The 25,258-nt window shown below is 48.7% G+C and overlaps 9 protein-coding genes across 9 annotated transcripts; 4 read left to right on the plus strand and 5 right to left on the minus strand.

The window, feature by feature from the left end:
• Positions 1–890: 890 nt before the first annotated feature.
• pmcB (putative calcium-translocating P-type ATPase(PMCA-type)) lies at positions 891–4,717 on the plus strand (the record flags this gene model as incomplete). The annotated part of the gene is made up of 5 exons (XM_056720140.1): positions 891–1,640; positions 1,750–2,180; positions 2,238–2,383; positions 2,439–3,861; positions 3,928–4,717. The coding sequence occupies 5 exons, from the start codon at positions 891–893 to the stop codon at positions 4,715–4,717; spliced, it is 3,540 nt and encodes a 1,179-aa protein (XP_056584275.1).
• Positions 4,718–5,337: 620 nt separating this feature from the next.
• On the plus strand, positions 5,338–6,011 carry N7517_002411 (actin-related protein 2/3 complex subunit 5 family protein; the record flags this gene model as incomplete). Its single annotated transcript, XM_056720141.1, has 2 exons — positions 5,338–5,704; positions 5,786–6,011. The coding sequence occupies exons 1-2, from the start codon at positions 5,346–5,348 to the stop codon at positions 6,009–6,011; spliced, it is 585 nt and encodes a 194-aa protein (XP_056584276.1). The 5' UTR covers positions 5,338–5,345.
• Positions 6,012–6,214: 203 nt separating this feature from the next.
• On the minus strand, positions 6,215–7,375 carry N7517_002412 (uncharacterized protein; the record flags this gene model as incomplete). Its single annotated transcript, XM_056720142.1, has 2 exons — positions 6,215–7,057; positions 7,148–7,375. The coding sequence occupies 2 exons, from the start codon at positions 7,373–7,375 to the stop codon at positions 6,215–6,217; spliced, it is 1,071 nt and encodes a 356-aa protein (XP_056584277.1).
• Positions 7,376–7,411: 36 nt separating this feature from the next.
• On the minus strand, positions 7,412–7,808 carry N7517_002413 (uncharacterized protein; the record flags this gene model as incomplete). The annotated part of the gene is made up of 2 exons (XM_056720143.1): positions 7,412–7,691; positions 7,774–7,808. 2 exons carry the CDS (start codon positions 7,806–7,808, stop codon positions 7,412–7,414), a joined length of 315 nt encoding a protein of 104 aa, XP_056584278.1.
• Positions 7,809–7,879: 71 nt separating this feature from the next.
• Positions 7,880–9,836, plus strand: N7517_002414 (putative dynactin Arp1 p62 subunit RO2; the record flags this gene model as incomplete). Its single annotated transcript, XM_056720144.1, has 2 exons — positions 7,880–8,262; positions 8,324–9,836. The coding sequence occupies 2 exons, from the start codon at positions 7,880–7,882 to the stop codon at positions 9,834–9,836; spliced, it is 1,896 nt and encodes a 631-aa protein (XP_056584279.1).
• Positions 9,837–10,446: 610 nt separating this feature from the next.
• On the minus strand, positions 10,447–11,709 carry N7517_002415 (40S ribosomal eS7 domain-containing protein; the record flags this gene model as incomplete). Its single annotated transcript, XM_056720145.1, has 4 exons — positions 10,447–10,822; positions 10,925–11,007; positions 11,309–11,581; positions 11,659–11,709. 4 exons carry the CDS (start codon positions 11,707–11,709, stop codon positions 10,459–10,461), a joined length of 771 nt encoding a protein of 256 aa, XP_056584280.1. The 3' UTR covers positions 10,447–10,458.
• Positions 11,710–11,968: 259 nt separating this feature from the next.
• On the minus strand, positions 11,969–13,006 carry N7517_002416 (Rab family GTPase; the record flags this gene model as incomplete). The annotated part of the gene is made up of 3 exons (XM_056720146.1): positions 11,969–12,603; positions 12,790–12,853; positions 12,923–13,006. 3 exons carry the CDS (start codon positions 13,004–13,006, stop codon positions 11,969–11,971), a joined length of 783 nt encoding a protein of 260 aa, XP_056584281.1.
• A 6,815-nt stretch (positions 13,007–19,821) lies between these two features.
• N7517_002417 (uncharacterized protein) lies at positions 19,822–21,491 on the minus strand (the record flags this gene model as incomplete). Its single annotated transcript, XM_056720147.1, has 6 exons — positions 19,822–19,878; positions 20,008–20,385; positions 20,460–20,532; positions 20,595–20,657; positions 20,732–21,046; positions 21,115–21,491. The coding sequence occupies 6 exons, from the start codon at positions 21,489–21,491 to the stop codon at positions 19,822–19,824; spliced, it is 1,263 nt and encodes a 420-aa protein (XP_056584282.1).
• A 293-nt stretch (positions 21,492–21,784) lies between these two features.
• N7517_002418 (putative phosphoketolase) lies at positions 21,785–24,567 on the plus strand (the record flags this gene model as incomplete). Its single annotated transcript, XM_056720148.1, has 7 exons — positions 21,785–21,947; positions 22,000–22,074; positions 22,133–22,367; positions 22,418–22,570; positions 22,620–23,550; positions 23,610–24,435; positions 24,491–24,567. 7 exons carry the CDS (start codon positions 21,785–21,787, stop codon positions 24,565–24,567), a joined length of 2,460 nt encoding a protein of 819 aa, XP_056584283.1.
• Positions 24,568–25,258: the final 691 nt, after the last annotated feature.

Below are 25,258 nucleotides of genomic sequence, written 5' to 3' on the forward strand. Positions count from 1 at the left end.
AGTGTGGTGAAAATCGTTCTATGCCAGCTGATTGGGTGATCATCTGTTGAGCATCGAGGCGCAGCCTATCCACAATGACAAACCCAATTTCATCCTAACGCCCTCACATTGGATACCTGCACTTGGCGTAACGCTATTCGACAGCGGCTGATCGCAGAGGTTAGCTGTAGCAAGAAACGGGGGCTAGAGTTTGAGAATTAGAACACCGGCGCGTACATTCCTCGGCTTTGGCTACGGATGCCTATGAACGTCACCTTAATATTCTTGGAACTTCGTATGTAGCCCCTGTTCCAGCTAACAAAGATTAGCTTACCGCAAAAGGGGGCTGTGTGTGTCTCTAGGTAATAAAAGTGGCAACATCCTGGGCCATTTCAAGATATTATATTTTACCTTTGCGATAGCTCTGACTTTCTCAAGTGGATATTATATATCCCTCTTATACATCCTTGTTTTGATCAAACCGCTCGTTGCAAATTGCCAGAAAGTTCACTAGAATCCTCGGCGTTCTGGGCAATCCTTGGAGGTACTACACAGCCCCATTAAGAGGGGAAAGATAAACAAGGTCTTCGGAATCCCGGCGGCACACGATTGATATTGATATCACACGAACTGCATCTACTTTTTTTTTAATTTGCAAAATTTCTCTAAACTCGATGGGATTCGCACATTATGTCTTCTTCAAACAATGACTCCTCCCATGAGGGCTCATTTTTGAGCCCTGTTATAGTGACAGACTTTTCGGGCAGAGAGGTTGGTCACCCAAGCTATATAAACACCTGAACTCTTTCGCTGATCTCATTTTTCTCCAGCGATCTATATCTACAACCTCATCCGCATGGTCAGGTCCTACAGATCTAAATCAGAGCCCATCTTCTCCCGTCTCACCAGATATGGCATGGAATCAACCAGACCCAGCACGGCTGATGGTTCAAAATGCCTCACATCGACAGTCTCAGTCGATCGATGGTGATACATTGCGTCCGCGGGCGGACTCATTCGCTTCTTCTGCAGATACTGTAGTTCGCTCGCGGGCGAACTCCGAAGTAAACCCGACACATACTTCCAAAGATGGTTATGATGATGTATTACTGGCCGATGCGTTGAAACCCGATCCTCGGAATGAAACTGATTTCCAAGTCGAGGATAATCGGTTTGCGTTTTCACCAGGTCAACTAAACAAAATGCAGAACCCCAAGTCTCTAGCTGCATTCCATGCTCTTGGCGGCTTGCAGGGTCTGGAGCGTGGTCTGCGCACAGATCTCAATGCTGGTTTGTCAATAGATGAAGGGCGTCTGGAGGGTAATGTCGAGTTCAAGGATGTGGCACCTCAACACACATCCACAGGGAAATCTTCATTACCGGCTAACACTTCGGCGCCGGCGCCGGTGTCCGCAGCTGGTAATGGTTCATCCTTTGAAGACCGCATCCGTGTCTTTAGTCAGAATAAACTGCCTGCTCGGAAATCGACTGGGTTCCTGCGACTATTCTGGATTGCTTATAACGACAAAATCATTATATTATTGACTATCGCCGCCGTGGTCTCGCTGTCCCTAGGGATATACGAGACCGTGTCAGAAGGCACAGGCGTCGACTGGGTGGAAGGAGTCGCCATCTGCGTGGCTATCTTGATTGTTACAGTTGTGACAGCTGCCAATGATTGGCAAAAAGAGAGACAATTCGCCAAACTCAACAAACGGGCAAGTATTCCCACACTAAATTATAAAATGAGCATATCTAACATCCCAATAGAACGACGATCGTGAAGTCAAAGTCACCCGCTCGGGAAAAACCAATATGGTATCAATCTACGATATCATGGTTGGCGACATCCTCCATCTTGAGGCAGGCGATTCCATCCCCGCGGATGGCATTCTAGTCACAGGTTATGGGGTGAAGTGCGATGAGTCTTCCGCCACCGGCGAGTCGGATCAAATGAAAAAGACTCCCGGCCATGAAGTCTGGCAGCAGATTGTCGACGGCAAGGCAACCAAGAAACTCGACCCGTTCCTGATCTCCGGTAGCAAGGTCCTTGAAGGTCTCGGAACTTATGTTGTCACCAGTGTTGGGCCATATTCTACCTACGGACGGATCTTGCTGTCGCTGCAGACTCCTAATGATCCAACGCCGCTTCAGGTCAAGCTGGGCAAATTGGCGGATTGGATTGGATATTTGGGTACAGCGTGAGTTAACCCTCCCTACTTTGTTTTGTTGTATGGGTTACTAATGATAATCTACAGAGCTGCTGGTATTCTGTTCTTCGTTCTGCTCTTCCGATTCGTAGCCGATCTTCCTAATCACCCGGAGAAGAACGGTGCTATGAAAGGCAAAGAGTTTGTGGATATTCTTATTGTTGCTGTCACGGTTATTGTTGTTGCTATTCCAGGTAAGCGGTGATATTTCGAATTATCTGAACTATGCTGACCTCCATGTTCTTCTAGAGGGCCTTCCATTGGCAGTAACTCTGGCTTTGGCCTTTGCTACCACCCGAATGGTCAAGGAGAACAACCTCGTCCGTGTCCTTCGCGCATGCGAGACAATGGGCAATGCCACGGTCATCTGCTCTGACAAAACAGGTACATTGACACAGAACAAAATGACCGTTGTGGCCGGAACCTGGGGCTCGGATCAGGGCTTCAGCCAGAGAACCGAAGATGAAGATGTGAAGGGGTCAATGACTACTTCGGCGGTTTCTCAACAATTATCAGCCCCGATCAAAGATTTGATCATCAAGAGCATCGCTTTGAACTCGACTGCGTTTGAACAGGAAAAAGACGGCTCCATAGATTTTGTCGGTAGTAAGACTGAGGTCGCGATGCTTCAGTTGGCCCGCGATTATATGGGCATGGATCTTGTCTCGGAGCGTGGCTCCGCTGAGACCGTCCAGGTTATTCCTTTTGACTCTGCCAGGAAGTGCATGGGTGTTGTTTACCGTGTTCCTGGTGTTGGCTACCGACTGCTTGTCAAGGGAGCGTCCGAGTTGATGGTTGCTGTCTGCACCTCAGAAATCATGAACATTGATACTTCCAAAGAGAGACCCGATGTGGAGCAGCTTTCTGAGGAACAGAAGCAGCATATCCTCGAGCTCATCGACAATTATGCTCGCAAGTCTCTTCGGACGATTGGCATGGTCTACAAGGATTTTACAGCCTGGCCACCGGCAGAGGCCAAGAACTCTGAAGATTCTTCGGCGAACTTCGATGATTTCTTCCATGGTATGACCTGGATCGGAGTCGTAGGTATCCAAGACCCTCTCCGCCCCGAAGTCCCGGAAGCCATTCGCAAATGTCACTCTGCAGGCGTCCAGGTCAAGATGGTGACTGGTGACAACGTTGCCACTGCCACTGCTATTGCATCTTCTTGTGGAATCAAGACGGAAGATGGATTGGTCATGGAAGGCCCCAAGTTCCGTCAACTCACAAACGCGGAAATGGATGAAGTTATTCCCCGCTTGCAAGTACTGGCACGATCATCCCCCGATGACAAGCGAATCTTGGTCGAGCGGCTCAAGGCCCTCGGTGAGACTGTCGCTGTGACAGGTGATGGTACCAATGATGGACCGGCTTTGCGGACTGCAGATGTCGGCTTCTCCATGGGTATTGCTGGTACTGAAGTCGCGAAGGAGGCGAGTTCGATTATTCTTCTGGATGATAACTTCAAATCCATTATCACGGCGATCTCTTGGGGACGAGCTGTCAATGACGCCGTTGCCAAGTTTTTGCAGTTCCAGGTCACGGTCAATATCACGGCTGTGGTACTCACCTTCGTGTCATCTGTGTACAGCAGTGATAACACCAGTGTTTTGTCCGCTGTGCAGCTACTCTGGGTGAATCTGATTATGGACACCTTTGCCGCTCTCGCCTTGTAGGTTTTTTCTGATTGTTCTTTTATATTTTGCTTGGAATTTTTACTAACATTTTGGAAAAACAGAGCCACCGATGCCCCGACTCCAGAAATTCTCGACCGCAAGCCTGTCCCCAAACACGCCTCTCTCTTCACATTGACCATGTGGAAGATGATTCTCGGCCAGGCAGTGTACCAGCTAGCCATCACATTCATGCTCTATTTTGCAGGCGACAAGATCCTCGGCGCCCATCTCAGCTCAAACCCCGAGATGCGCACGAAGGAACTCTCGACCGTGGTCTTCAACACGTTCGTGTGGATGCAGATCTTCAACGAATTCAACAACCGCCGTCTCGACAACAAGTTCAATATCTTCGAAGGCATGTTCCGCAACTACTGGTTCCTAGGAATCAACACCATCATGGTCGGTGGTCAGGTCATGATCATCTACGTGGGCGGCCAGGCATTCGGCGTGACTCGCTTGAGCGGCACCCTCTGGGGTGTATGTGTTATCTGTTCCATTGCCTGTCTGCCCTGGGCTGTTGTGCTTCGACTTATCCCCGACTATCATTTCGGTATTGTTTTCAATGCCGTTGTTGGCGGTATGGCTGTTGTTTTGCGCCCGCTTTCTAAGGGGTGCAAGGTAATTGGTCGCGGTATCACGTCCTTTTTTAGACCCGTGAAGCGTTTCACTCGTCGTGTTGTCAACAAGCGGAAGTCAGAAGATGGAGTCGAGTTGATTCTGCAGCCTGCAAACTCTGCTGATCCTGAAGAAGCTTCTGAGAGACTTGAACAGAACAAGCAAAAGTCTCCTGAACGTCCTACCACACCTCCTCTTGTCGTGGTTCCCCCTATCACAATTACGACCTCTCCTTAGTTTGTCATTTTAGCGTTGATTTTAGCTTTTGGTGGCTGTGTGATATTTTATTGTGCTATTTGTATATAAAGTACTGGGTTTGATAAAGGATATGTATATATACCACTGGAAAAAACGACTCTCGCGTTAATTAAGAAATTTACTTCTCTCTACATGGAAATTATCTCGCAAATCAGTAGCTCTGTTTAATATACGAAGTAGAATACTCAGTACTATAGAAAAAAAGAGCCTCCAGGCAACTGGGTTAAGGGATGTATATGTTTCTGCCTTAGGCCACAACACCCCGTCTACCAAGTGTCCAGCTCCATCTCCTGTGGACTTCCCAATTGACTCCGCATTACCCTGTCGACTCACCTTGTCACTTATCTGTGATCAGTTAATCTGATCTCTGTCTCTCTCACGCACACATTGATCTTTCATTCTATCTCCATTGGATCCCATACCGCTCGGAGACGTTCCCACGTCACTAGTAATCTCCCCGCTTCCGCCCACCGCACCGACATACCAAACAGACCAACAGGCAGCTCCTCACAAAGATCCCTAACCCATTCGACTAGCTCGGCCAACAACTTGATCAAAACCCACTTCTACCCAGCTTCCGCCCTCAACCAACCCTCCAACCGCCATCATGTCGCAAATCAACTACCGCACCATCAACGTTGACGCCCTGGACCCCGAGTCCTCGACCAACTTCCCCATGGAATCCCTCCTCCCCGCCACACTCCCCCAAGCCGCAAGCGCCAGTGATGCCGCCAATGCCGCGACACAGGTGCGCCAGATGCTGCGCGGCGGTGACCCGGAGGGCGCTCTGCGGACTGTCCTCGACACGGCACCGCTGGGCGGCGACGACCGCGCCAAGGAGGTGCATCTTGCTACCGTGATCGATGTGCTGCAGGGTATCCGGCAGGGCGAGATGACCCGCATCCTGGAGGGCGTGTGCAGCGGGGATGGCGGCGCTGAGCGGGCGGATTGCTTGATGAAGTACCTGTATGTGGACTACTGTTTCGATTTCCAGAGGAACCGTCTGGTGGGGAATTGTGGATTTGATTGCTGATTTATTGATTACAGATACAAGGGAATGTCGTCGGCTACTCCTGGTAGCGGTGCGCAGACCCCAAAGAATGTGGTTTCGCCTCAGAACACGGGCTTCTCGCAGATCCAGGCTCGCAACTTGTCTGAAGGTGGTGGTGGTGGTCAGCAGATGAGCGTTTTGCTGAGCTGGCACGAGAGGCTTGTGGAGATTGCTGGTACTGGGTCGATTGTGCGGGTCATGACTGATCGTAGGACGGTTTGAGCGGAGAAAACAGCATCGGATGGAGGTTCGTTTCTTATGATTTACATTTGACTGTTTTTTTTTGTTCCCGTCTTGGTAGAGCCTTGCATTCCATACATCTCTGTGGATGATATCTCTCCAATTGTCGCTTTAAGCGTAGTTTTACATTATTATATTGTGACAAAATGTTGGGCTCTTTCTCTTTGCCCTTTTGTTTCCATTCTTCATGGTCTATCAAAGTCACCTCCCTCAAGGACGTCCTTGAGGTTAATATCGCCGCTGCCACGCTGCAATGGCTGCGACTGGCCCTCGCCTTCCTTCCATCCAATCATATAGATCAGCCGGAACGTCGCCGGAATACCACGGTCACCTTCCTCCATATGCAGGGAACGATATATAGCCTCATTAGCCAGCAAGACGTCCCGCGAAAGCGGGGCGGAGTCACGGTTCATGATAGCGTTACTCTCACCCATCGCCTGCAAATCCTTCATGAGCGCAAAGGTATCCGGGAACTCGACCACGATATCCTCAACATCAACAGTAAGCATCTTGAACCCAGCACGGCCCAACAAGCTCCCAACATCCTTGACATCCGCCAGAGGCGACACATGCGGACTCACACCACCGCGTCGCTCCATATCAGCCAGCTGCAGCGACCCGCGCAGCTCGTACAACGTATCGCCACCAAACATGGCCGCGATGAACGGCGCATCGGGCTTTAGTATTGTGTTCACCTGTGCCAGCAGCGCGGGCAGGTCGTTGATCCAGTGGATCGAGAGCGAGGAGAGCACAGCGTCGAAGCTGTTTGGTGCGTACGGCAACGTCTCGAGGTCCGGAATCACATCCCGCTGGATGTCAATTTCCTTGTTAAACGGATCGTTCTCGTCGCGGTGGAGCAGCGCATGCGATGTCTCCACGCATGTCAGCTTCGAGATCTTTTTTGATAGTGGTGGTGTGATGGTTCCTTCCGGCATGGATGAGTCGAGATTAGGGGATGTGATAGCTCGGGCGATGTTGCAGCTATTTGCGCCTAGATCTAGGACGTTTGGGAAGTCGCGTTTAATGTCCTATTCATGATGAGAGAAGCTCTGGTTAGTGAATGTGTCTTTTTGCTAGTTCTGCGCTTTTTAATGCGATTTCTTCGTTGAATGGCTTACCAGTAAGCGCTCACATAGCCGCATTGCTACTTCATCTTTCAGGTAGTCGACTTTCCGACTCTCTTCGACATTCCGGGCTGCCCGATCTTTTTGGAGGTGCTTGACTTTGCGGTTGAAGACTTCAAGCATTGGGTTGCCGGGCGTCTGGCTGGCATATTTTCGAATAGTAATTGTTGGAGCAAAGCATCGCCTTGAGAGGCTGGCACGAAATGTCGGGAGAGATATCATTGTGGCTGTATAATGGATATGGAGGTGTCTAAACCCTCAAGCTTGCAAGTCCATGGTTTTGCGGCGATGGCGGGCAGAAAATGGCGGGATCTGACGTCGATTGTTGATGCGGAAGAGCTCCCTCTCCGCAGACCGTGGACTTCCTGCAATTGGTGTTTCCGAGACACTTGCCCTGGTGTCAGTTCGTACTCCTGAACTGTACATATCGTGCACAGTGCATTGAGCGTGACAGAACAATTGCAACTGCTCGAGTAAGTCCCCACGCGCCAACACGCCCCTCTCAGGGTCTCTGATTTGGCGCAACAAGCTTGGGATCCTGGAAATTAAGATATTTTTTACTAGAATAGACAAGCCATCTAATAGCTGCGAAGTTGCAGTTACTTCATTTGTTTACTCACATCATTGAGCCCTCGAACCCACAGAGACGAAGCATGATTTGATCCAAGTACACATCTCGAAAGCTACCACACACCATCTCGCTCGGTCCCCTAGGTCGATATCAAAATGTCGCGTCCTTTCCCATATACCTACATTTCATGCCCCTGCGCCGACACACCGGTCCCCGATCCAGCGAGGAAGCGGAAGTCGAGGGAGTCCCCGCAGAAATCACCGCATAAACCACCACCCGAGTGGGCGAATACAGACCAAGACAAGAAATTGTCAGCAAAAGAGGAACAAGAAGGAGAGGATGAGGACGAAGAGCAAACGTTTGATCCCCGCTCTCCACGGTCCAACTTCTCGCTGTATCCGCCTGAACAGCTTCTCTACTGCGAGGAGTGTCATCAGATCAAATGCTCCCGATGTATTACGGAGGAAATTGTGAGCTGGTATTGTCCTAGCTGCTTGTTCGAAACCCCGAGCAGTATGGTGCGGAGTGATGGTAATCGGTGTGTATAGAGGGTGTGAATGGTTGTGTTCGAGCATCCGCTAATTCACGCATATCTATAGATGTGGCCGAAATTGCTTCAATTGTCCTGTATGCACAGCTCCGCTGGCTGTGAGTACCATTGATAATGCTACAGGGAACGGGCCTCAACAGGGTCCGTGGGTGTTGTCTTGCGGATACTGTCTTTGGACGACGTTAGATATCGGCATCAAATTCGACAAGCCGACAAATATCCGCAGTCAACTGCAAAAGATGACAGATTCCACTGCCCCGGCTGCCTTCGACCGCTCGAGGCAAGGCTCTCGCGCATTTGGAGATCTGAAACATCCGTTGTCTAGCTACGCCTCGATTGACGAGTCGTCCAATGCGCGCGAGCGTGATGGAGAGCAAGCTGCACCAAAAGAAGACCCGCTTGCACCCCCAATGGGCACAGATGCCCGGTTCGCCGCTCTGAAAAGCTTTTACCGTACACAGATCGCTGAGACATCAAACTCGCCAAATGATCATCTTAGCTCGGAATTTGGGTTCTCTTCACCCGGCGCACTAAACCGTCTCATGTCTCTCTACACATCCTCGTCACGGCTAAGCGGGCTGTATGGTGGCAAACAGAAGCCCAAATCGAAGCCACCTGTTATGCGCGAAGCCTTGACCGCAAGCGAGGGCCTTCAGGTCGCCCCAGAAAACAACGAGACGGACATGATTGCACGACTTCAGTCTCCAGAATGTGGTTGGGATGGTATGGCCTCGATAGACCAGCGCACAACCCAATCACCGGAAGCTCGCTTCGTCGACGATCTCCTCCCACTCCCAGTCCTCCTCCGCACCAAGCGATCCAAGCGCTGCAAGTCCTGCAAGCACATCCTCGTGAAACCGGAGACCAAGCCGCAATCTACTCGCTTCCGCATCCGCCTAATTGCTCTCAGCTACATCCCCCTCCCAACCCTCCGCCCTCTAGCCCTTTCTTCTTCATCAGCCCTCCCAGCCATGGCCCCAACTACCGACCTCAACTCCCTCCCACCCCTACGCCCAATCCACGTTCTTCTTACCCTTAAAAACCACATGTTCGACCCAGTCCGCATAACACTCGCCACACCCCCCGTAACACCAGGCCACGTTGCAACGAAGGTCACAGTTCTCTCTCCGCAGTTCGAAATTGGCGCGAACAGCGATGTCTGGGACGAAGCGTTGCAGGGTGCCTCTGCGCCCTTAACGAGTGACTCTCGCTCTGCCGTTCTACGCGGAGTCCCTGAGGCAGGCAAGGTGTGGGATAAAGGCCGGAACTGGACGACCGTCGTGTTGGAGGTTGTCCCTGGTACATTGCCTGGGAGTAGTGCTGAAGGTGGTGATGGCAATCCAAATACTGAGACTAATGACGAGGATGTCGTGGCGGTTGCGGCTTCCAAGCAGGATGAGGATGTGCTTGAAATTCCGGTTTTCGTGCATATGGATTGGGATGCGGATGCGCAGCTTGATCAGCAGAATGTTGGGAAGGGGTCTAAGCCGGATGATAAGGTTACCAGGGAGTTAGCTTATTGGATGGTGCTTGGTGTGGGGAGAATTCAGCCTTCGTTGTAGATAGAGTATGTCATCGTCTTGTTCATATACGCGTTGACTGGTTTGCGTTTTGTACCGTTCATACCCCGAGTGTACTTGTTTTTTTTTTCCGTTGATAGAAGCATCCACATAGTAATATACAGTGAGCTTTCGATTTGATACTGCCAAGCGTAATAGCAGGATGTAAGCTACTTGACTTGAGGATGGAGATATATCAAGCATTATATCTGACTGTCCACGGGCAATCAATCCTATAATCTACACAGTCTAGATCCCAATCCCAGCCAGACAGAACCATCTAAGAAAGAAGCAATGTAAAGTTGGAATTGTTGAATTGGAACACTATCGGATATTCCATCCCACCCTCATTAGATCGGGAGAGAGATAGAACTCAACTCCATCGCCTCACCCAGAGCTCACACCGGACACAAATGCAACCAGTGACTGGGGGCAAAAAAAGAAAAGAGAAAAAACCGTCAATGCATTTTTATGGAGATCATCTCTTTGGAACCCATCAATGGCGTTGAATCTAGCAACAATTCAAAACTAGAAACAATGCCATTCTCCCACGCATCAACCGAGCACATTCCAAGCCCCTAGCCCCAAAAAAATCAAAGTGAACAATGAATTCTAAATTATGCATTTAGAACTCAGCGCCGCTCTGGGGGAACTCGAAGGCAACGGCACGGCCGGTGAGGCGGCGGTAGACCTCGCCGTAGGCATCGAGGCGGTGGTCGACACCACCACGCTCCTTCTCGTCGAGAATGACCTTGAGGGTCTTGGAGCCGTCCTCCTTGGTGCGGGTGCGCTTGCCGACGATCTCGACGGGGTAGACGAGGTCGGAGAGAATGGCGTCGTGGACAGCGGTCAGAGTGCGCGAACGGGGACGCTTCTGGGTCTGGGTGGTGCGCGAGTTGGCGGAGCGCTTGGGGCGGGGCAGGATGCGGCGCTGGGCCACGAAGAGGACGTGGCGGTCGGAGAACTTCTTCTCAAGCTCGCGGGTAAGACTGGGGTTGGTGTTAGTTTTCAGGTTTGTTATTTGTTGAGGGGTGCCATTTTTTTTGGGGGGAAGGGCTGGCCCATTGGCGTTGGAAGGACTGGTTGCTTACCGCTGCTGGATCTTGTGGAAGTTGGTCAGGAGGGGGACGGGGACGAAGACAATGATGGCCTTCTTGCCGTGACCGACCTCAACCTAGATAGCGAGAATAATGTCAGATCGTTGTCCGGTTGAAAGTGTCGTTGCACACAGAAACTGAAATTCCTCCTGGAACGGCGTCTTGCTCTGCGAATTTTCATATCCATTTGTATGTTGCCTCCGTTGCTGATGATTCTTCTCCATGTTGATGATTATTGGCGTTGGTGGACATGAATTGAGATCAATCCACAAATCCAACCAATATACCCCGGAGCATCGAAAATCCCTCGAAAATTCACAGACGCCATTCCAGAACGATTCAATTCGCATTTCGGGAGCCTCGGACAACAATTCTTACCTCGCGGGCAGAGACGAACTGCAGGGGACGAAGGCTGGCCTTCAGGTCCTGTGTGTTGCTCTCGAGGTCGAAGAGAGCGCCGGCGATCGCGGTCTCCAGCTCGGAGGGGTTCTGCCGGGACGGCGAGTTGGGGGCGATCTTGTTGATGGCAGCCATTATTGCGAGCGACGGGGTGCTGCGGGAAGTGCTGGTGGTGATGTCGACGGAGGGGAGGTTCGCAGATTGAATCGAATGGGAATTTGCTGTGGGATCGGCGCATTCGCTTAGGGTGCGCTATTTCCTTGTTGGGTTTAGTGTGGCCGTCTTAGGGCTCGTTGCTGATTGGTGGATTGCCGCTGAAGGAGATCCACTATCCGACTCGCCTTTGGTTGACAACTACCCCAGGACCTTTTTCTGGCCATATTGTTCTACTCTTCACTGTTATGTAGGTACGAAGATTATTTCTGATTCCTAATGTCAATTTCGAAAAAATTTACACTCTAATCACATTGTCAAAACGAGGTGTCTCTCGGGGAATAGCACACTGTAGACTATAAGACCACACGGAAGTCTCCGTTGGAGTCGGGAACAAGCAAGAAATCACAAAAAAAAAAGCAAGAGGGACGCCTGTATCCATGGAAATAATTGCAAGAACATCTGCCCAAAAAGAAAGGACCCAAATCAGCAAGCGCAGCCCTCCTTGGCTGTGGCAGCGTTACGATCACCCAGGTTGACCCGTGACTCTTCTGCTGACCGACCCAATGAAGTCTGGCCAGTTCCTGCACCGGTATTGCGACCAGTCTTCAAACTGCTCTCGGGGATGGCATTGGCAATTGCCGTGAAGACATCCACAACGTTGGTTCCGGTCTTGGCGCTGGTCTCGAAGAACAAAAGACCTTCCTCCTCCGCATAGCCGGTAGCCTCCCTTGTTGATACCTTGCGGGCATCACCGGACACGGCATCCTGCACATCATCTTCCTCGTTGGCACCTTCCTCGCCATCCTGGGCTGACTCGGATTCGCTCTGTGCAGCGACGGCGGCATCGGAAACATCTCCGCCGTCGTTGGTCAAGTCCAGCTTGTTACCGACGAGGGCAATGACAATTCCAGGGCTCGCTTGACGCTGGAGCTCGGCGACCCAGTGCTTGGCTTTCGTCAGCGAAGATGGTTTCGTAACGTCGTAGACAACAAGCGCCGCTTGCGCATTACGGTAGTACATCGGGGCGAGCGAAGCGAAACGCTCCTGGCCGGCGGTATCCCAGATCTCGAACTTGATCGTGCGCGTAGGAAGGGAACATTTTTGCGTCAGAAATGCGGCTGGAAAGATGACGTTAGTTGGTCATCCGAATGCAAAGTACTATTTGAGGGGTTGGGTGGCCTGTTTGCGGGGAACAGTCCAATATCAGACACAACATACTGCCCCTGGATTCTCCAGAAAGTATATCATCTGCCAGGGACAGTACCTCGTATCTTATGGAGGCTAAGGCCATAGGGAAATCTTACCGCCAATGGTTGGTTCCTTGTTCTCCTGGAAATCATCGTTGACGAAGCGGAGGACAAGCGATGACTATGAGCGAATAATAGGACATGGTTAGCTGTTGACGATCGTGTAACCCGGCAAATGGAGGAGTAGTACCTTGCCCACTGCGGCCTCTCCTAGAAGCACAAGCTTGACACTGCTGCTCGGCTTCGGTGCATTTGCGCTCGCTGACTCGGACATGGCTGAAACAACGAAACGGTGAGATAAAAGTAACAATCAGGCCTTCTGTAGGTTGTTCACCTTCGATCGGCGATCAGGCGACCGGATGAGGTGGCAGGTTGATTCAGCTGGTAACCGCAGTTCGGGGAATGGGGCTGCCTAGAAGTAAGACAGGAGATGGGACACGAGTCGCTGTTGTTGCGCTCGTATTGGTAAAGTAATTAAGTCCTTGTCAAGGAATGAGGAATGCAAAGGGTAGTATAGACGTTACCGAGACAAGAGTGATTGATCCTGAAGTTGGAGAGAGGCGGAGGTTGATGATGATGGGTGCCTCGATTGGGCTTAGCGTGGTCCGTCAGTCACCAGTCACCGGAAACCTTTAAGATTGAAGTATACAACTGACATACTTAGTTTTGGCACTTTTCTTGACTCTATACTTCATATTGAATATTGAGGCTTGATTTACCTCTTCGTATCTATTTAAAGAGACTGACATAAGAGCTAAATTCGATGTTCAATCATCTCCCGCCTTATTGATATCTCACATCATTGGATACACTGCACCAATGATGGCATGCAGATAACACGGACATGGCTACCGGGATATGATCATTTGGAAACGGTGAACCCGAAGACACGTACTATGACTCGATAAAAGGTAGGCTAACACGAGACAAACCTGTTCCTGACACCTTGACAGCTGTCGCAGATTAGGCTAGTGCCCAACTGGCCTGCAAGGTGATGTCGGGTGCCAGTTAGGAAAGATCCTAGTCAGGCTCGGGAGATATATGCCGATGCACCAGCCAGGCCCGCATCAACAATCGGGCTGGCGTTCCTGACTCGGCATTAGTCGGTAAGCAAATCTGCCCGATGTTAGCGCAACCGCGGTCGGTCAGGTACAAGCGGAGTACGACCTGAAATGCCAAGTTTGTAAACTCGAGGTTACAGGATCTATAAATGTACATGAAGCCGTCAATGGTGGTCTAGACTAGCTGGTTGGAGAATGTATAGGTAAAAAAATCCATTGGCGCTGACAATTATGGTTTTGTGCGCAAAATATAATACACAGGCATCAACGTCAAAATGTAAAAGCACAAATACTCATACAGATAAACCCAGAAGCTGTACCCATCCAATAGTAAAACAAGAAAAGCAATCAAAGCATGCTATTTGACCGCGAGGTCTAGGCTCTAGGTTCTGGTATCAGCCCATCCCATTCAGTATTCCGTCCCGTCTATACCAAAACGCCGGTAAACAAAAGAAAATAAAACAAATAAACACAAAGGCACTTTTTGAGAGAGATGGGACCGTGGTATCGAGTCGTATCAAGAGGTGAAGTAGAAACGTGAGGTGAGGCGGAATAAGGTTCGAGGCCCGAAAAATAAGGATAATGCGCATGTGCGAAGACGAGAGATCAAAAGTCGAAAGGAAAAAGTGTCAACGCTTGGTATCCGAAAAGAAAATGCAGAAAAGTCGAGCCAAATTAAAAAGGGTATAATGTCGCGCGATGCCTGCGAAATAGGCAAAAATGTATGGCCCGAGACCGGGACAAAGGAAAAAGATAGTGTTACAGATATCTAAAGAATTCGGTCAGTTTTTGATGCCCAAAGGTGTGCTCGGAGTGTGTCTTACCAAAATCAAGTAAAACTCCAAAACGCATATGCGTCAAAAACTCCAGCCACTGTTGGGCGCCAGACCATCCGAAACATGACCGAGTGGTGTAGAAAGCAATGTTGAGTATGACGAGGGTTCCGACTGAATTTATTTCGGTGGTGGAGGAGGAACGCCAGGCTTCTTCACCCCAGTTGTGTCATAAGCTCCTCTTCCCATGTTAAAAGCAGATTGATCCCGAAGGATCATGTTAAGGTCTGCAGAGGAAGTCATGGTTAGATGCTGAAAGTAGGATTGATAGGAATAGGCGAGTTCTTGAATGTGCCAACGACAGGGTGAGGAATGAGATGGTAGAAGACTTACCAAATAAACACGACGTCGACGCCAGGATCTTATATAGATATTTCCTTGGGGGAAGCAAACGAAGTCCCAATCCAACCACCCGTGGGAAAAGAAAAAAAATCAAATTTAAAAAAAAAAAGAAGGTCTAGACAAAAACCGGCGGTGCAGGCGATAGATGCAAATGCAGTCGGGATCGGAAAAGGTGGTCCTTTTGAAGAATAACCAGGATGCGGGATCCAACAGAATCGTAGGGCAGGAATGTGACGAAATGGGAGCGCCAACAAATGAGAATTGGTGTGAGGAAAAGCACAGGTCGAAGCTCGTTGCTTTTTATGAGGAGATCGGAAATAAATCAAGGAAAATCGAAATTCTCTCAAAATGATATGCGCGAGGGTGGCTGCAGCGAACCCATAAAAAAATCGCGATCCGAACCAAGAAAACGGGCAGAAGGGATATGAAGTTTAGACGGCAAGGGAGCAAAGGAGTCCGGAACTGGCTCCGGTCGATCCGGACAAAGTTCAAATCGACGTATCGCAAGGGAGAAGGGAGAGGAAAGGAGGTAGGGGAGAAAGATGGTTATCAGGTATGTTCGAAGGAAACAAGAAGGGGGGATTGCGTTGATATAGACGTTTCTTATTGGGGTGTTTTTTATTAAATTTATCCTTTTTATAAAAACCAATAAAAAAAACCAATTATCAAATTGGAAATCCAAATATACAATAAATACTTAAATACTCTTTTAAAAAAAACCCAACAAATTCAAAAAAAATCTTAGTATATTTTTTTCTTTGTTTAGTACAGCGGCTCTCCCGTCCCCTGGTCCCGGGGAACAGGAACGCGAATGTTCCCCCCTTTCTTCTCTAACGTTCCTAATCTATAAGCTTACTTATTTTAGTAGATTTTTAGATATATAATTTTAGGACAAAAAGAAAAAAAAGAAAAGAAAGAGACAAAAAGGTACACTCTGATTCATCACAATCATATCTGAGATACATCTGAGATACATCTGTCTTCAAGTCCAAAAGTCCTCTGTTATGTATCAACCGTAGAAGCTCTCCACTTTGAAGCTAGGAACCAAATCTCCGGGCAGCCTTTGTGCATAAGTGGAGTAAAAAAAGGGAAAAACAGCCGCAGGAACGAGAAACGGATCCCTCCGAACTTATTTAAATTTTTTTAGTCTTTTTTTTCTCGCGTGGTCGGGCTCCATCGGGTGTGATAGTTTCCTACAGTATATTAGGAAAAGAAGCAACAATCATTAAGGATGACATATGATGCCTAGGTAAATCCCCTAGCCAACCATGATCATTTTCGGCTACTGATTAAGGCCAGTCATCCGGTCTTTCACGCGGTCTCCCGTGCAATACTCACCTATTAAGACCAGTCGCAAACTCCTCTGGTTTCGGAACTCTTTGAATCATTCCCCATTCCCGTATTTAGAAACACATACATCAGAAGTCCATACAGAGTACATATCGCAATTTTGTCATTCCCGTCGTCTTTGTCTCATGACGCTCTACGCCGATCAAGAAAAAAAAATTAGAAGTTGTTTACGATGGGCTCCATCATAGGGGGTGGAGATACGCTAAACAAAAAGAGTCATTACGGATCCCCAAAAAAGGTGAAATCCCGTCTCGGTTACGTATGAACATTCTTTTCACCTTCTAGCCTTTCTTTTTTTTTACCCGGGGACTTGGGTCAAAGGTATACAAGAACCTATACCTCTTGGGTACTCCGTACGTCTCCACCCCCATAATCCGGACTCTAACAAGGTACCGGTAATTTAAGGGTAATCTACGATATTTGCCACACTGGATACATTTCAAAACAATTACCCTTGTCCATTTTGTGACGGGTTCACGTTAGCTTGGGACTCGTAGTGTTTCAGCCCCGTGTCCACTGCCAAAAGGAGGAAATTCATCTCATCGGCACTGAATCTGGGTCTTCCCTCGTGGAAATCGGGGGCTGGAAGATCTACCGTACATATTCCGTAGGTAGATTGCCTACCGTTGAGAGATTCCCAACGCAACTAAATTGGATTTCATCTCTACGGAGTACATACATCCTAGCACTGTGGCTGATTCTGTTACACTGTTCTCATTAATGAAACAAGACATGTTCTCACATCCTTTCAGACTTCTTCTTAGACATCCATTTTCACATGTTCAAGATAGGGGAAACTATCTCTCGTACTGATCATCCCCTGTGGGTTTTTTTCTTAAAAAAGAAGTCACAAGCATATCCTACTATGTATTAATATTTACGTATCCCGATCTGGAAAGATAAAACGAGCTTCCTATAGTGGAACCGGACTGTCATTGTACGGAAAGTACCCGTTTCGATTACAGCTAGAATGGCGCTAGAAACGGGAGAAAACAAGAAGTCTCCATCCAACTCCATCAACGTGCTCCATTCAATCACATAGTCAACCTTAATGGGCCCAGTTGTTCCCCCTTTTTCCCTGTTGGGAATATTCATTCATCCAAGGTGGTGGTTCATACCGAGTACGGAGATGTTCTAGATAACAAAGTGCAGCCTGCATTAGCTTAAAAAACAAGGTTATGCGATTGCATGAACCGCCTTCCATGGTTTCCGGAACGTCTTAGCCTTCCCGAGACTGTATCCATGGTTCATATTTTTTTTTTTTTTTTATATCTTTCCAACAGACTACATATATTTATTCCTTTGTTTGAATCTGGACATCGCAGCTACCCGCTTCATTGTGGCGTATCGAAAAAACGGTCGGGGATCACCACCCGCATTAACTTTGGGATTTGCCTTGCAGCGCATCAAAAAGAAAGCAGGGGGTTCCCGGTCCGGAAGGATCCCCCAGCCGCTCTCTTTGTTCATCTGACAGGCGATGTGGATGTGTCAACGCTCCTAAAATTGAGATATCGGCGACATTGTTTTCTTTTTTCTCTGAGTCCTGTGGCGGATTTCCACTCAATCTAAATATCACTAGGAACAGGGGATGGCGCACTAAGACTCCGCGGATGAGAAGCCGGGCGATCTTGGTCTTATTTTTCCGATTCCCTCAAAGGCTCCATACATGGAAAATTCTGGAAGTACTAAGGACTCCATAGTTGATGGCTGCAGGCTATACTTAGTAGTGTCCACAGTAGGTATTCCGTCCGTACTCCACCAGTTAAAGTCATTTAGAGTCAAAAATGGGTGTTGAATAGAAGAAGAAGAAGCAATAGGTAAAACAATCTAGAGTCAAATCAGGCAATTGGAACTGCTTTCCCTGTTCCGAAACGCTTCTCAGCCGCCTCAATCCTTAGCTTCTCTTTTTTTTTTTTCTGTTTCCCAACAAATTGCAGACTTCCTATTCGACTCCCAAGATGTGACGGCAGCTCACAGCTGAACAAAGAAGGTGGAAAAATAGTGGACTGAACTTTTAGACCTCTCTGGACTTTCCCGAGTGACAGGCCCAAATCCACATCATGACCCGGTAACCTGATTAACTCAGAGAAAAGAAACAAAATTGGCGATCCCCGACTTGCTCCACGGCTCCAGCACCATTGTGCCGGGTCGATCGTCCCCTTTCTTTTTTTTCTCCTGGGTCAACCCCTGACTTCGGGTACCTATTTTAGTTGTCACGACATGACGCACAAAGGGAGACGGTATGACTGATCAAACCATACAAATACAATCTAACATGACCCACGTCGAGATGGGTCGGCTTTTCGTCGGGGGATCCGCGACTACTTGGCGCGTGAACGGGTAAAGTTCCCCGAGATGGATACTCCTGCACAGGAAATCACCCAGAGTCGAAGTACATCGTACATACCTACTGCATCACAATCTCTGCACTCTGTACATGGGGATATGCAGACATCTACTGGACTACACCGTACGCTGTATGACACGCTGCTGAACCAAAAGAAAACAAAAGTACATCCTCATTCTGCAGTGTCGATCACTGCGACCTCGGCCCTTGGACGCCATTGATATGCTGATGATGTCTGATCCTCCAGATAACAATCCACAGATTGATAGTCAAATTAGGACGAAATAGCGTTTCCTAATCCGCTAGTACCATTGACTTCGCTAATTGCAATGTACTTGTCGCCCGAGCCCGCTAGCCTGCAGATCATCAGAGCCACCAGGACCACAATTGAGACTTCGATCCCGGGATCGTCTTCGATCGCGTCAATCACCCATTTTTCCGTGTCTTGCATATAATCAAACTAACACTGGGGACCGGGAAAGAGACTTCCCCCCGAAGCTATCAAATCCGACAATCTGGATGTGTCACATTCACTCCTGATGCATGTTACATTTCATTTTTATTTTTATTTTTATTTTTATTTTTAATAATTTCTTTTCGATTGTACGGAATATGGGGTACACGATCCACAACGAAGTAACCCAAGCTGGCACTGGTATGCAGGGACTGTCCTCAGGCCTCTGTTTTTCCCCCTACCTACTGTTGCAGAACTCACGTACCAGGAATGATAAATGATGCATTGCATAGATGCATTGCAGTGAATGAGGCGCAAAATATGACCAAGTACCTGGGATAGTATCCCAATTCCCAATCGCTGGGTCCGGCAATCCAGGGCTGAGAGCTGACCCGTCGGAGACTACCTGTCAACCCAGCCACATAGAACCCTCTTCCCCAGTGGCAAGTGTCAAAAGGACGAGGCGACATCTTGTGACCTTTTTTTGAAATTTGGATTAGGATTTGGATTTAGATTATTTGGAATATTTCCATCGAGTATGTACAGGGTGTACAATGTAGAGAAACTTTGAAGACATTCATCAATATTATCTATCGTAACTCAACTATGCTCAGCTCCCCAACCTCTTCCATTAGCCAAGGTACAAAGTACTATTGTCACTCCCAATAGCAAAAGACAAAAGTAAACAAAACTCGACACCGCTCATGAGAAATCAGCACCACGAGCATGCACATTCATACAATGATATGCCATTTCAAACTGCAAGTGAGATCCGAGTCAGTAAATCAAAGTATACAAAAATAACAACCTATAACCAAAACCTACACCTCCACGAGAGGTCAAGGTTACGGTCACGGTCAATAATCCTCAATATTTGAGACAACATACCTGTTCATTGGTCTGACAAACGAGAACTCGGGGCCCCTTGCCGGAACCCTTGGTGATGTCCTTGACCGTCTCCTCATCCCCAGGCCCCTTGTCATTAGCCGCATCATCGATTGCCAAACCTAGACACTGGCATTTATCGATCAATGTTCGTCTCAGTAGGGCGCTCTTCTCACCAATCCCGCCAGAGAAGACTACACCGTCTACTTCACCGTTCAGTTTAACGTAGTAGCTACCGATGTAGCCCAGGATGCGGTCGACGAAGATGTCGAAGGCAAGTTTATGTGCTTTGCTTGGTGGGTTCTCTACCGCGATCTCGGCGAAGTTGGTTGTTCCTGTGAGGGCTTTCCAACCTGATTGTTTATTGAGGATATCCTCCGCCTGGAGGATGTTGGATTTGGTTAGTATTTTCTTGTAATTATTTTCGGCATTGGTTTTCGCGTTAGGCATCATACCGTGCTGATGTGCATTTCTGTCGTGCTGGCTGGGCTTAATTTGCCTGCTTCGTTGGTATAGTGGAAGACCAATCTAGATTATCAAGTATCAGTTCGCCATAGCTGCATTGTCAGGGAAGTCCAGTGCCAACTCACGATGGATCAATACTTCCACTACGTGTCGCACCGGGTAATCCTGCCAAAGGAGTGAGACCCATTCTAGTCACCGTATTAGCATGATTCCCAGCTCGAGATATATCGAGATGTAGTATAAACTGCATCGCGGGACTCACGATGTATCCATCGACTTCCCGTTCTGGATCGCACACATCGAAGCCCCACTCCCGACATGCATAACGATGAGATTTGTCTTCTCGATCGGTTTATTCAGGAACTCTGCTACAGACCGCGTGATGAACGAGTAGCTGATCCCGTGGAATCCATACTTGCGCAGACCATTCGCCTTGGCGATTTCCTGGTTGATTGGGTATGTGCGTACGGCTTCGGGGATTGTTTGGTGGAAAGCAGAGTCGAAGAAGGTGATACTTCTAACGTTGGGGAGTTCTACCTTGCACAGGCGGACTATCTCCAGCGCGGAGAAATTGTGGCTTTTGGTGGGGTGGTTAGCATGACATTATATATAGTTGAAGTAAAGACTCAAGATATGTGAGCTTACAGAGGTGCAAGATCTTCCAATCCCTTCAAACGGCCAAGTGTCTCCTCGTTGATTTCGACTGCTTCACGGTAGTCTCCTCCGTGGACGACTCGGTGGCATATGTACTCTACATCGTCGACGCTGGCGATGTCGGAAAGCTCGGGATCGCTGAAACAGCGCTGCAAGAGGTACTTGAATGCATCTTGGGGAGTGCTAAGCTTTTCTTTGACTTCCTCGTTGTGCTTTTTGTCTCCTTGTTGGTACTTGAGTTTAGGTGGAGGTGCAGTAATTCCAGAGATCGACGCATCTGCGATGGGTCTTGGTGGGTTCTCGAAGGTATAGAAGGTGATTTTGACGGAAGACGAACCCGCGTTAACAGCGAGGATGGATTTGGGCATTTTGAAGTTTTTACAGTGAATCAAGTGAATATGTTTAGAGATTGGAATAGATTTTAAAAGCTGAATTGACTTATTTCAAGGTTACAATCGTGGTGATGTCAGGATGTGCAGTGACGTCGCCAACACAAGGAACAAGGCGGACATTTGTTGTTTGATGACATTTATTTATTTACCTCTAGAGCTATCTCTTTCCATTTCCCCTCTCTCTTCATTCCATCCTTTTTGTCCTACGTTAAACTTTTGATTTTCTTTTGCTCCTGTCAATCCGAAGAAACTACAATATCAAATTCATCATGCCTGGTGAAGTCATAAGCGAGCCAAATCCCCAAGCGCTCCCGTCGCACCTACCAGACTATCTTGAGCAATTGAGCGTGAAATTGGAGCATGAAAACCTAGATGAAAAGACCTGTGATGCCTTGCTCAAGTTCCGCCGAGCGGCTTGTTACATTGCAGCAGGTGAGCGCGATAATGTGCCACATATATTACAACGGCGCGACTAACTTGCTAGCTATGATATTTTTGCAGGAAAACACTCTTTTAAAGTCGGAACTCACATTTAACCACATCAAGCCTCGGCTACTTGGTGAGTAGCGTGCCCGAAGTATTCAACTTGGTCATTATAACTGATGCCATACCATCAGGTCACTGGGGAACATGCCCGGGCCTAATTCTGGTCTACTCTCATTTGAATTACCTGGTCCGGACAATGGACCTGGACATGTTATACGTAGTCGGCCCAGGACATGGCGCACCGGCAATACTAGCCGCACTATGGCTAGAGGGCTCGCTGGAGAGATTTTATCCTCAGTATTCGCGAGACAGCAAAGGCCTGCACAATTTGATCTCGACCTTTAGCACAACAGCCGGCTTCCCCAGGTCAGTGACTCGCCCTGCTATTTGGTTCCTTGGCTAATAGTCATGCGTAGCCACATCAACGCCGAGACCCCCGGTGCTATCCATGAAGGTGGAGAACTGGGATACGCTCTAGCAGTGTCCTTTGGCGCTGTCATGGATAACCCCGATCTTATAGTGCCTTGTATCGTGGGAGACGGAGAGGCTGAAAGTGGTCCCACTGCTACGTTCGTGGATTATTCCCTATTTTCATCGTACAACGCTAATAGTGGACAGGTCCTGGCATGCAATCAAGTATCTTGATCCACAGGAGTCGGGTGCAGTTTTGCCAATTCTGCATTTGAATGGATTCAAGATCAGCGAGCGCACTATCTTTGGGTGCATGGACCACAAAGAGCTTTTGGCTCTGTTCAGTGGGTACGGGTACCAGGTTCGCTTTGTGGAGGATATCAGTGATATTGACGCAGACTTACACTTCTCTATGGTCTGGGCCATCAAGGAGATTCATAAGATCCAGAAGGCTGCCCGTTCTGGGAATCCCATTATGAAGCCGAGGTGGCCGATGCTGATTCTGCGCACTTCCAAGGGCTGGTCTGGGCCTAAGCAGCTTCACGGCAAGTTTATCGAGGGCTCGTACCATTCGCACCAAGTGCCATTGCCAAAAGCAAAGACCGACAAGGAAGAACTGGATCTGCTGCAGAAATGGCTCTCTAGCTATAAGCCAGAAGAGCTGTTCACTTCGAACGGTGATGTAATTGACGAGATCAAGTCTGTGATTCCTACCGACGACAAAAAGAAGCTTGGCCAGCGCATTGAAGTCTACAACAGTTATACAGCACCGAAGCTGCCGGATTGGAAGCCCTTCTGCGCGCAGAAAGGCTCTGACGCAAGCTCCATGAAACTGATTGGCACCTTCATCAATCAGATATTCAAGGACAACCCGAGTAGCGTGCGACTGTTCTCACCGGATGAGCTGGAAAGCAACAAACTCGATGCGGTGTTTGAAGGCACGAACCGCAATTTCCAATGGGACCAGTTCGCCAATGCCCGTGGCGGCCGTGTAATTGAAGTCCTTAGCGAACATATGTGTCAAGGATTTATGCAGGGTTATACCTTGACCGGCCGCACTGGTATTTTCCCGTCCTATGAGAGCTTCCTCGGCATCATTCATACGATGATGGTGCAGTATGCCAAGTTCATCAAGATGGTCAGTCTCCTTCTTCCCTTGCTAGTATCAATTCAATGCTCACCAAATAATCTGTGTAGGCAATGGAAACAAATTGGCACTCCGGCGTCAGTAGTATGAACTACATCGAATCGAGCACCTGGACGCGCCAGGAACACAACGGCTTCTCTCACCAGAACCCATCCTTCATCGGCTCTGTACTAAAGCTGAAGCCTACCGCAGCCCGCGTGTACTTGCCACCGGATGCGAATACTTTCCTGACAACCCTTCACCACTGTGTGAAATCAAAGAACTACATCAACCTTATGGTGGGCTCAAAACAGCCTACTCCAGTCTACCTGACTCCCAAAGAGGCTGAGAGCCACTGTCGCGCAGGAGCATCGATCTGGAAGTTCTGCAGCACGGACGATGGAGTGAACCCCGATGTCGTGCTGGTCGGTATTGGTGTTGAACTGATGTTCGAAGTAATTTCAGCAGCAGCGCTTCTGCGTAAGCTCATACCAGAGCTGCGTGTTTGCGTCATCAACGTGACGGACTTGATGATTCTTGAGAACGAGGGTGGGCATCCGCATGCCCTCTCCACTGAGGCATTCGATACCCTCTTCACCCCCGATAAGCCTATTCACTTCAATTACCACGGCTACCCAACCGAGTTGCAAGGCTTGCTCTTTGGACGTCCGCGTCTTGGGCGTGTTACAGTCGGTGGCTATATTGAAGAGGGTAGCACTACCACGCCGTTCGATATGATGCTTGTCAACCGTGTCTCGCGGTACCACGTCGCCCAGATGGCTCTTCGTGGTGCTGCCAAGGCAAATGAGAAGGTCCGTGTTTATCAGCAGGAGCTCAATGCTCAGCTTGAGGGGAGTATCGTCAACACGAGGAAGTATATTATGGAACATCACAATGGTGAGGACTCCATCCTATTTACAATTTGCCATGCAATGCTAACCTTCGCTCTTAGATCCTGAGGGTATCTATGATACACCACAATTCCACAGCTTCCACAAACCGACCGAGTCGTTCTGGAATATGGAATAGATTTATTCAAAGCAATCCCAGTCATTCTAGATCAATCATTTATGAAGTGTTAGCAAGAAATAGACCGCAGTTTCCTCTTTTCTCTTTCTTCTGCCCAGATCCACCATCAAGTTTATCCACTTAACTGGTACAAACCACGCTTTGTCAGTCAATTTAAACCAGCTCCCATCAGCCAACAAAAAATCCCATAGTGACACGATACTCATCAGCATGTGGCAGCCGGTTCATCGTATTCAAATCAACCCATCCCCTCACAGGCAGGGTTGATCATTTGCAGCCAGACACACCCAGGCCTAAAGTATTCACGCGAATCAACTGATGTCTAACGAGTAAACATGGCTGAGTTCTGAAAGTGATGGGTCGGGACCAAGAACATCCGCTTTGGAGAATTCATATTCGGCGATATTCTATCCCCCGTGTGCCGGAGCTCAGCCACGTCACATCCATGGCCGCACTGCCATCCCTGACTCCAGAGCAGGTCATACCACGCAGCGGATGCGTCGGTCTAAGAATGATGTAAGCGGACACGGTGTGAAGGCTGGAAGCTGCCCGGTATATGCGACGTTTGTCCTGTATTATGTCAATCTAGGTGCCGTGGTTGGCGGCAAGGGTTCGAAGAGTATCTGAGAAGCGGGTGTGAATCTGCATGTGGGCGAGGGGATGTGTATATAGCAATGCAGGCAGTAGTGTA

Source organism: Penicillium concentricum, assembly GCF_028827145.1.
Source record: "Penicillium concentricum strain IBT 3081 chromosome Unknown utg000001l_segment0_segment0, whole genome shotgun sequence".
Taxonomy (NCBI): domain Eukaryota; kingdom Fungi; phylum Ascomycota; class Eurotiomycetes; order Eurotiales; family Aspergillaceae; genus Penicillium; species Penicillium concentricum.